The 9,665-nt window shown below is 36.4% G+C and overlaps 2 protein-coding genes and 1 long non-coding RNA gene across 3 annotated transcripts; 2 read left to right on the top strand and 1 right to left on the bottom strand.

Annotated features, from left to right (window-relative positions):
• The first annotated feature begins 273 nt into the window (after positions 1–273).
• On the top strand, positions 274–700 carry LOC110860188. The gene is made up of 2 exons (XR_002548921.2): positions 274–436; positions 536–700. It is a non-coding gene; the product is annotated as an uncharacterized LOC110860188 (long non-coding RNA).
• A 93-nt stretch (positions 701–793) lies between these two features.
• LOC110860095 (zinc finger protein 70-like) lies at positions 794–1,832 on the top strand. The gene is made up of 2 exons (XM_022109161.2): positions 794–1,188; positions 1,704–1,832. The coding sequence occupies exons 1-2, from the start codon at positions 835–837 to the stop codon at positions 1,806–1,808; spliced, it is 459 nt and encodes a 152-aa protein (XP_021964853.2). The 5' UTR covers positions 794–834; the 3' UTR covers positions 1,809–1,832.
• Positions 1,833–4,605: 2,773 nt separating this feature from the next.
• Positions 4,606–7,781, bottom strand: LOC118439010. The gene is made up of 6 exons (XM_035860016.1): positions 7,508–7,781; positions 7,219–7,449; positions 5,860–6,249; positions 5,452–5,667; positions 4,874–5,029; positions 4,606–4,774 (listed from the first exon to the last, which is right to left on the bottom strand). Exons 1-6 carry the CDS (start codon positions 7,769–7,771, stop codon positions 4,709–4,711), a joined length of 1,323 nt encoding a protein of 440 aa, XP_035715909.1. The 5' UTR covers positions 7,772–7,781; the 3' UTR covers positions 4,606–4,708.
• Between the last annotated feature and the right edge of the window lie 1,884 nt (positions 7,782–9,665).

The following is a 9,665-nucleotide window of genomic DNA, read 5'->3' as shown; positions in this document are numbered from 1 at the left end:
TTTTCCGATAGAAAAATTTTCCATTGTTCCCTGACATTTTAACCACCCTGTATACAATACATAGTGTCCACCACTATGTCTTATATATCACATTGAAGTGTTTGTAAGACAGAGAATTTGTTCTGTTAGGAAAATGGCCTATTCCGCTGAGAGCCTGAAAGAGTTTGGGTATTCTATTTTTAAATTAAGGGAAGCCTTTATCTCTAAAATAATATTGTCATTTTCCCAAATAAAATATCAAGAAAACATCCGTCATTCTTTCGACAAGTTTGTGCCATTAAGCAGGGGCCAATCCTAAAAATATTTTTCTAAAGGTAACTATTTATATTGATATGTGGATATCAATGTTCAAACTACTTCTGAACGATGACAAATTTTTTGGAAATTCATAACCTAAAATTAGAATTAGTAAAACATCTCAATCCACTAGCTCGTGGTAAGTCATTGGATAAATATATTTACTTACAAAAATCTCTAATTTTTAAAGTAAGATTTCAAATATTAGAAACTAATGATTACATCTATCTCTCAACAGATTTGTAATTATTGACATAAAATAAAATAAAATTCGATGGAACCTTTGCCCAAAAAGAAATGGGAATGTGCAACCTGCTCGAAATCTTTCACGACCAAACCTCGCCTTACAAAACACCTCCTCTGCCATGAGCCAGATGCCAAAATGAAATGTGAGGTAGGTATGTACACACGCTAAAAAAATGCGACGAATTATTTCTATTTATGTACAAATAAATCAACATTCTCACAAATCCTTCCTTCCAGATTTGTGGTAAAATATATAAAAATTCATTCGGGCTAAACGACCATATTCGCTACATGCACAGTGGAAAGAGTAAACTTTTCTGTGCAATTTGCCCTGGAGAATTTACCACGGCTTCGGGTTTACGAAAACATATAGAAAGATTTCACACGGGAATTGAACGAGCCCGCCTTCCTTGCGGCTTTCCAGGGTGTGAGAAAACCTATTTGAACAAGAACCATCTGGTGACACATTTTAACGTGGAGCACGCCGAGAATCCTGTGCGGTATGGATGCACCCTGTGTAGCAAGGAGTTTAAGCGGAAGGAACATCTGGAACGCCATACAGCCGCACATACGACAGAAAAGCCGTACAAGTGTCAAACTTGTGGGGCAGGATTTGGACAACACAGTTCATTAAAGAAGCATGAGGTATGAATGAATACGTAAATTATGTAACTATCCGACTGGAATTTGCCCTTAATAGGTTCTTTACGAATTAATCGAACAACTGGGCATTTAGGCATGCCCTATTTTCCCTATTTTACCACCATTTAAATTAATGCCCCCACAAGCTCAATGTTATACGAAATGCTGAGGACATTTATGCCCTCCGCAAATCCCCAAAATTCCGGGCATTTATTTTCATCTCCAGGGCAACCTCCAGTCCCGATACTAACCTATTTACATACGGGGTGGTTAAAATGTCACGCTACAATGGAAAAAATCCCTACATAAATCTCCATTAGTTACACGATTTTGGATTAATATTTCATGATTATTATCAATACTTATGGAACACTGATGACCAAATTCTTAAAATGTTGAATTTCATCGACACAATTTCGGTAACTGATGGAAATTTACGAATTTTTCCCATCGAAAAATTTTCCAGTATAACCTGGCATTTTAACCACCTTCAAATGTTGATTCACATATTTTTTTAGCTAATTCACCTTGACAAATCTGCTCGACACGTCCTCAAATGTGGCTTGTGGTACAGGCTGACCCAACTGTGCAAACCCGTTTCGCGTCGATTTCACCGAATTTGATAAGAAAATTTGCAAGTTGAATTCGGGGTGCAAGGATAAATCTAGCATGTATATTTTTAAATTACATGCACCCATCCCCTTTTCAGAAATTTGAGAAGGAAATTTGAAAAAATGTGAAAGTCAATGCACACTGGGTAAAACAAAAATTAGACCACAGGTTGCATTTGCCAATCTAATTTCCCTGCCCCTACGAACATTTTGATGCATCAAAAGTTTCAAAATTTGAAAATTGGCGGTTTTTTGTCATACACAGAAATCGTTAAAAAACGCATTGTTCCCACACTTTTACTTCTGACAACCTGATTCCAGATTTTTCTACCTGAGAAGAGCTACATTTTCACCTTTTATTGTCCGAAGTAAAAGTGTGGGAACAATGAGTTTTTTGGGGTCAAAGTTTCTAAAGGAGTGGCTTATACGGCAAGTGCCGTAACAAACTTATGGCTGCTTATGAAAAAAAATATATAGATAATTGCAATTACTTAAGTTATTAAAATTGCCCCAAATTAAAAACTAACGCTCCTCTGAATTTATACTGATGATATCCAATCAAAACCACCATACGGCACTGTGAAGTCACAGTATGCAGTGGTGGTGGATACCCACCAGAATCCGAGTTTCTCACTTTCTCTTCTTTGAATATGGAAACAGGGTTTGTTGCACAGTTGGTCTGATTTCCCTCTTGTGTCCCCTCACCGTGTTGAAATACGGGATGTCGAAGCACATCAGGAACCATCATCAAAATAGGAAATATGAGTGTCAAAATTGTCACAAAATCCTGAAATCTGTTAACAGCTTGAAGAATCACATGATTGCGAAACATCCCTCAAATTCGGAGCCACCTCATAAATTTTGGTGCGAAAATGAGAAATGCGAGTTCCAGAGTTGGTGCAAGTATGAAGTGGCGAGACACTTCCAAAGGGTACACGGGCGTGTGAAGAGGAATGAATGTTATTTCTGTGGTAAGAAATTTTTCAGTTTCTCAGACTTGGTTAGTCACTCTCGTAGAATTCACACCTTGGAGAAGTAATTTGTGTCCAATTTATTCATTAGAAATTTCTAAAAAGTAGATCGAAATATTTGTAAAATAGTCGGAATAATTATGTAAATAATTGAATTGAGGTATTCAATATTTGGTTCGCGAAAACTGGTAAACTTGTGAACTACTTTTACAACCTAACAATAGGTGCTCTCAAAATGAATCAAGAAATTTTGTAATAATAATAAAAATAATAACTTTGCGAATGCATCTCTATTCCCAAGTGAATAGATAATTAAAGAGTGTAACTCGAGGTGAAAATAAAGGGTTGTAACTCATGGCTTGTAAATAATGAGGTGTAAATGACCGGCAACGTCTCACTAATTGCCCGAAACTCGCCATAAATCTCGTCACAGATTGACCAGGAGTGACTTTTACACGAAAATTCCTACACTTAATGTAATAAGGATATTCATATTCTGCACCTTTTGGTATAAATGAGAACCCTGGACTCTCCACCCACCTAAATAGTTCTCCATGTAAGTAAATTTATAAATTCTGATGAACTACTTTAAATACTTTCAATAAACGTAACCTAAATTATTAACAAATCGTTTTCAGACACATTTCAATAGCGGGGTGGTTAAATCCATAATTCCGAATTAATTATTTAACATAATTAATAGTGAACTTAATTTTATACGATTTTATTTAAGAAAAACATAATTAACAATACCCCAAAATTAAATATGTATGCATGACTTAAAAGTAAGCTTAGACATCCAGGCGGATTGCATGGAGGGCAATCGTACCCAATGGCAAAGTCACGTACTCGAGACGGAATTTCTCACCCCACACGTTCTCCAAAACTATTTCGGGAAAGTCATGAACAGACTCTTGTTTCTCTAATATAATCACATTTTTTAATCTCCTATCAGCAACCACATCCATAAGTAGTCGTCCTTTGGACGGCTCAGTACTCTCATCCCGCAAAACGGGCTTCCAGGAATCAAACGTACAATTTTCTGGTAATTCTTCCGTCCCTGCTCCCAAAATTAACCACCCAATCGGTCCAGCAGCAATCCCCGCGGTCAATGCAGCAGCTCCCGCACTTGATGATGAAGCCGCCGCTGCGGCACCAGCGCCCACCACAGCCCCGGTTGCACCTGCCGTGATGGTTCCACTAGCGACTGCGCCAGCGACTGCTCCGGTCACCATACCAGCCCCAGCTGATCCGGCCACCGTTGCCGCGGTAGCTGCTGCGGATGTCGCAGCGGTCGTTACTACCCCGGAAGCCACGCCCGCTACGGCTGGGGCCGCCGCGCCTGCGGTGACCACACATGCAACTACTCCCGCTGCAAGGGCGACCATGGTTCAATTCTAGATGTCATAAATTCAAGATAATAATTTAGACTTACAATGCGATGGTGTCAAGTGTAACTCTCCGATTTGGTTGAAATTTTGGAATTATGCAGTCCAAGTCAATGCAACCAACGTTCCTTGAGGCAGTTTGTGCGATGGTTAGAATTTGGCAAAATATTTGAGGTTAATGTTTAAAAATGGGCGATTTTTACCAAGCGAAGGAAGCAAACCCTACTCCCATGGGGAAAATCGTCCATTTTTCGACTTTGACCTAAAATATCTGGACAAATTTCCGCCATCGCACAAACTGCCTCAAGAAACCTTGGTTGTATTGACTTGGACTGCATGTTTTAATAATTACCAATCTATTAATTAATAATTATAGATAATTAATTATTAAAATTTTAAATAAATGAAATTAATCAAAATTCCAAAAATTTGATTGTTAGTTGTTCTCATTTTACTTTTATGCTTTAACCTACTACCGTATTTTGACCATTTGTGTACCCGGTCCAAATCACCATAAATATATTTAAATTGATTTCATGAAAACAAAAATCTTTTAATATTTCTGGGCAGTTTTGAATTGCAACATAATTATTACATGAGTAAACACCAGACCAAGCACCTACAATCAAAAAAACAATAAATATTTGAAAAAATAAATATTTCCTGAAGATTATATAATTAACTTAATTATATAAATTTAGCCCATAACAGTTCTCACATTGCCAAGAAATCCATACGATATTGTGAAAAACCCGAATCCTTTAAACCCGATTTGCGTATTTGTCACTTCCGCAATCAAAATTGAGACCTCTTCTCGATTCCCTGTCCCAATTTGTTTATAATTGTCGAAGATAAATTCGGAAAATTGCTGGAACTAAACAAACATGTCAATTTATCCAGGGCTTTCTAATTAATTAGTCAATCTAGCTAATTATCTAATTAAATCGCATGTTTAAACTAATTATCAATTGCTCATTAATGTCAACTTGTACTTCCAAAGCTAATTTTAATTACTAATTAATTAGAAAATCACTAAAAATCACCAATTAATTGGACAATGTTCAAATTAATTAACTAATTAATTGGCTTAATTAGCTAAAAAATTGTCTTAATTAGCTAATAAATTGGCTTAATTAGCAACCCGAGTTTAATCACTAATTACCAAATAATTAGACAAAATATTTTCCTTCCAATTATCAATTACCAATTAATTAGGAATGTGACTAATTTTAAAGCTCTGAATTTATCCACGTCTTAGAAAATTTAAATTTATATAAAAATCAAAACATATTTCACCTTGCGATGACCTTCCGCCGCCAAGAGGAGCGCAACACTGTAGAGCATGACAAAGTAAACCGTTTCAATTCTCTGGTTCCACGTCCCACTGAAGATTTCGATCATATGAACTCCATAATACGGGATGGCAGCCAAGATAAAAACCAGCATCAGATATCCAAACGTCCAATTGATTTCGTGCATTATGGATTTCACTTCGTTATAGCATTGGGTTAGCTGCACGACAAAAAATCATCAAATGTATGTACAGGGTGGTCGTAAATTTTGGTGCCACATGGAAACATGTTTTAATATGAAAATTTAAGAATTTCCGCCACCGGGAATTTTCAATTTCAGAAGTTTCCACATGTGGTGTGACCAATCTGTAAATTTACAACACACTTTTTGACGATTAAAAAGATTCCAAACCTTTTCCAAATTCATAGAATCCGAATCAAGTGTGATCCTGTCGTAGAAATCATATCCTATCCGATACACAATGAAACACATGATAAAAACCAAAACTTCCAACAGAATTGCTAACACATAATCGAAAACAATGAGACAAATGTGAACTATGGTTAAGGCGAGTTTCCACCCAATGTCAACATTTCTCATGTCCGGGGTCGTTCCATTATGCCTGAGAAACTCCGAGGTGTCCCAGAATTTTACGTGGTTGATAATTACTTGAATTCCTGATTCGGCTAGATTCTCCCAAGACGAGAAATCTAATCGGTCCCTTTGGTAGGAAAAGGTGTACATCAAAACAAGGCCGAATGGTATGGTCATGAGGGAATAAATCAGTTTGGATCTGTCATGCTGAAATTAGATTAGAAACAATATTAATCCTATATTTTTCCTCTCCACATTAGAATCAAGAATTGCTATGGATCGCACAGTAAATACGGAGTGTCCATAAAATCGTGGTACGAAAGTAATTATTTCTGTGGATGAATTCAATTCATAATTTATTAAATTTTGAATGTATCTTAATTATTAAGGAAGGACATTGTAACTGTTTAGGTGCTGGTGGGCCACTAATCTTTTTTAACTCTATTTGGGCTTAATTATTGTCTTCCTGGAACACCTACATATGTAATACTCGTGTAAGTCAAATGAAATGATAAATCCAATGGAGTGTTCCACAGTTTTTTAACCAATAATCTCAAAAGAAAATAGACAAATGGATTTAAATAATCAATAAATTTGACTATGATTTAAATATTTTGATTACCCTATGAGATATTGGATTAGGGTGGGAATTTTTGTCGACCCTATGTTAGTACCTAAATTTCCCAAATGGGTTATATTCAGAGGTTTGTATCGGTTTCGGAAGTATTAGCCTAATAAGCGTCAAAAATTAAGGTGTCCAAATTTTTTTGCGTTTGGCCTACAGGAATTTTCTTCAACTCTACTGTATTGATTTATTATTAGTCTATAATATCCTTCAAGAATAAAAAATAGAAACCCGTGGACCACCAGCACCCAAAAAGTTACTTTATCCTTTATGAAAGCCAAGAATTATATGCTTGGACAACCTCCTCGTGCCGTCTACTGTGCATTCGCACACAGTAGAACTTTTACAGAAATTGAGATTTCTGAGAAACTACGGCTCTGCCAGTCTCAAAGTACCCCGTCAACCTAATTTGAAGGAATTTGACACTGGCAGTGCGTAGTTTCTCAGAAATCTCAATTTCTGTAAAAGTTCTACAGTATGCGAACGGAGAGTACCTAAATGTACCACCACCCTGTACGTGTTGATCACCAAAGTTTGCAATTAATAAATACCTGGCCATTACTAGTTTGTCGAAATCCATGGACTTTTGTCAAAAATGATTTTAATCGTGACTGTCTCATACAACCGATTGAAAACGAGACGACCATAAAGAACCCCGTTAATCGTGCCAACAGATGGTAGAATTGGGATGGATCATATTGGATTTCTGTTCCTTGAAGGGCCCCCAAAATGTGGGGTAACGCATAGAAGAAATGGGTGATATGCAGAAGGAAAAATATTCGCTGAAAAATATTACATACATTAGATCCCAAAGTATTTAATAAATCCAGAAACTCAAACCTTTTGAAATTTTGATTCCTGGAATTGAATTACTTCACCTTTGCCATCAACCGATTTCTCGTAAACGATTTTAAATGGCATTATGCAAATATAGTAACAAATATTGTGAAATATTTTATAAACGTCGAGAACATTGGTTTCAAAAATTGTTGCTTGGGTAGGTTCCTTAAATTTGGAGAAGTCAAATGTAATCGGTTTTGAGGTAAAAACCTCGGAAAGGATGGGCTGCAAATGTTTTACATTGTTAGAATTAAATTTCGACATTTTTCACTAAATTCGACGTTTAAATTTATACGTTGTATATGTATGTATTGAGCCTGGATTGTAATGAACTACTACGTACAAAGTTATGGGAAATAAGAAATGAATTTTGTCCCGAATCCATTAGCAAATTAGGAGGAAACGAAATTGTGATTAATTACGGGCGTCGCCTTAATTTCTGTAATTTGTCTACTTTCATAATACATACATAAGTAATCTTACTCACTTATCTATTAGTACGTCAAAACTAATGTGTATTCAATATTGTGATAAATAAGTAGCTTCTAGTTTATTCAAGTGAAAGGATTGAAATTTGGAATTGAATCATGATTATCATATCTATATTATAAGCTGGAAATGTTTGTCTGCAACGGAAGTGAAAGTAATTTTCCGAAACGGAAGAATTAAATATAAATTAATTAAAAAAAAAATAAATGTCTGGTGGTAGTTATCTTGGGAGTGGTTATCCAATTTCCGTTGCGGACAGACATTTAAGGTTCTTATCGCCCGGCGGGAGACGGGCTTACACGCTAGTAAGTCAATAAAACGCTGAATGTTTGTAGAATACAGCTAGATTACACTGTAAAGCATCCGGTAGAGTCATACATGTACTCGGTAGTGGTATTGTTTCGGTAATAATTTGCCACCGGATTGGTTATAGTTTGATTCTGAGTAGGAACGATTTCATTACCGCCACATTACTGCGCCGTAACGATGAATATTATCGATGCCGGTAGAGTCACACATGTACTCCGTCCGGTAACGATTCGTAATGATTCAATACCAGTTGCCTAAGAATGTAAGTTAATAAGTTATAATGACATTATCCAGACTAAAATAGTAATTGGAATTTTTGAGAGTTGTTTTCTTTCCTATGAATTTCTAGGGCAATGTGAAAAATAGGCTTTTACCCGGGTTTGGTGTGTAGGTGTTCGAGTATTGTGGTATTCGTGTGTATTTGGTTATGACCAATACCCTGCCTAATCCAAATACCTCATTTTACGGCTTTCACCTAAGAAAAAATTTCTAAGTGCCCATGCTGAATTGGTATAACGATAAAATTATACAAACGTGCAATTAATAAAGTCAGTTCAGCAGAATAAATTCAAGGCTGTCGAAACAACTGCCCAATATGTTATCAAACGCACGATTACCTTACCCCTAAAATCATTTATCAGAAGTGATTGATATGAGGTGAAGCAACAATGTGGTGATAAGCCGCATACCATTGTGATCTGTCGATCTCTCTCCCAGTTAAGGTGGATTACATAAATTGCTTCCAACTCAGTCTGACTGAATAAACGCGAGTGCTCAGAGGCATATAATTCTTTCTGCGACTAACTCAAAATACAGGAGTAAAACGATCCAATTGACTGGTATATCCTGCTTTAAAATGTGTTCTGAATACCCTCCAATTAGAGTTCTCAATGGTCCGGATTGGTCCGGATCAGCCCTGATCCGAAACCGGACCGAAACCCGAAACCACTGATCCGAAACCGGACCGAAAAATTTTCCCTCGGCCCAGAACCGGACCGGGACCGGACCAGGACCGGACCGGGACCGGACCAGGACCGGACCAGGACCGGACCGGTCAATCCGGGCGGACCGAAAAACATATGATTATAGTATAAAGACCCATATATAGTATAGTATTTATACTTTATGTAATTTCTATAATAATTAAACATACATAATACATATAGTACATATGTACATATGTATAGGTAGTGCATTGAGATTTATATACATATTATGCATGCATATATATGTACATACATACCTAAATGCAGAGCTGGGAAAATCTAGATTAAAATAATCAAGATTAAGATTAAGAATAATTAATCTTAATCCATAATCTTAATCAAGAAATTTGTTCTTATCAATCAATAATTTAATC

Source organism: Folsomia candida, unplaced genomic scaffold, assembly GCF_002217175.1.
Source record: "Folsomia candida strain VU population unplaced genomic scaffold, ASM221717v1 Fcan01_Sc029, whole genome shotgun sequence".
Classification (NCBI taxonomy): domain Eukaryota; kingdom Metazoa; phylum Arthropoda; class Collembola; order Entomobryomorpha; family Isotomidae; genus Folsomia; species Folsomia candida.
This window is presented reverse-complemented; position numbering and strand designations above follow the sequence as displayed.

What these genes read in the sequence shown, in the direction of transcription:
- LOC110860095 (XM_022109161.2), top strand. Translation starts at nt 835, where the DNA reads ATGCACAGTGGAAAGAGTAAACTTTTCTGTGCAATTTGCCCTGGAGAA. An exon ending in GTTCATTAAAGAAGCATGAG is followed by an intron (nt 1,189 to 1,703) that starts GTATGAATGAAT and finishes ATATTTTTTTAG; the next exon opens with CTAATTCACCTTGACAAATC.
- LOC118439010 (XM_035860016.1), bottom strand. Translation starts at nt 7,771, where the DNA reads ATGTCGAAATTTAATTCTAACAATGTAAAACATTTGCAGCCCATCCTT. An exon ending in GACAAACTAGTAATGGCCAG is followed by an intron (nt 6,250 to 7,218) that starts GTATTTATTAAT and finishes ATCTAATTTCAG; the next exon opens with CATGACAGATCCAAACTGAT. An exon ending in CGGCGGAAGGTCATCGCAAG is followed by an intron (nt 5,030 to 5,451) that starts GTGAAATATGTT and finishes ATGTTTGTTTAG; the next exon opens with TTCCAGCAATTTTCCGAATT.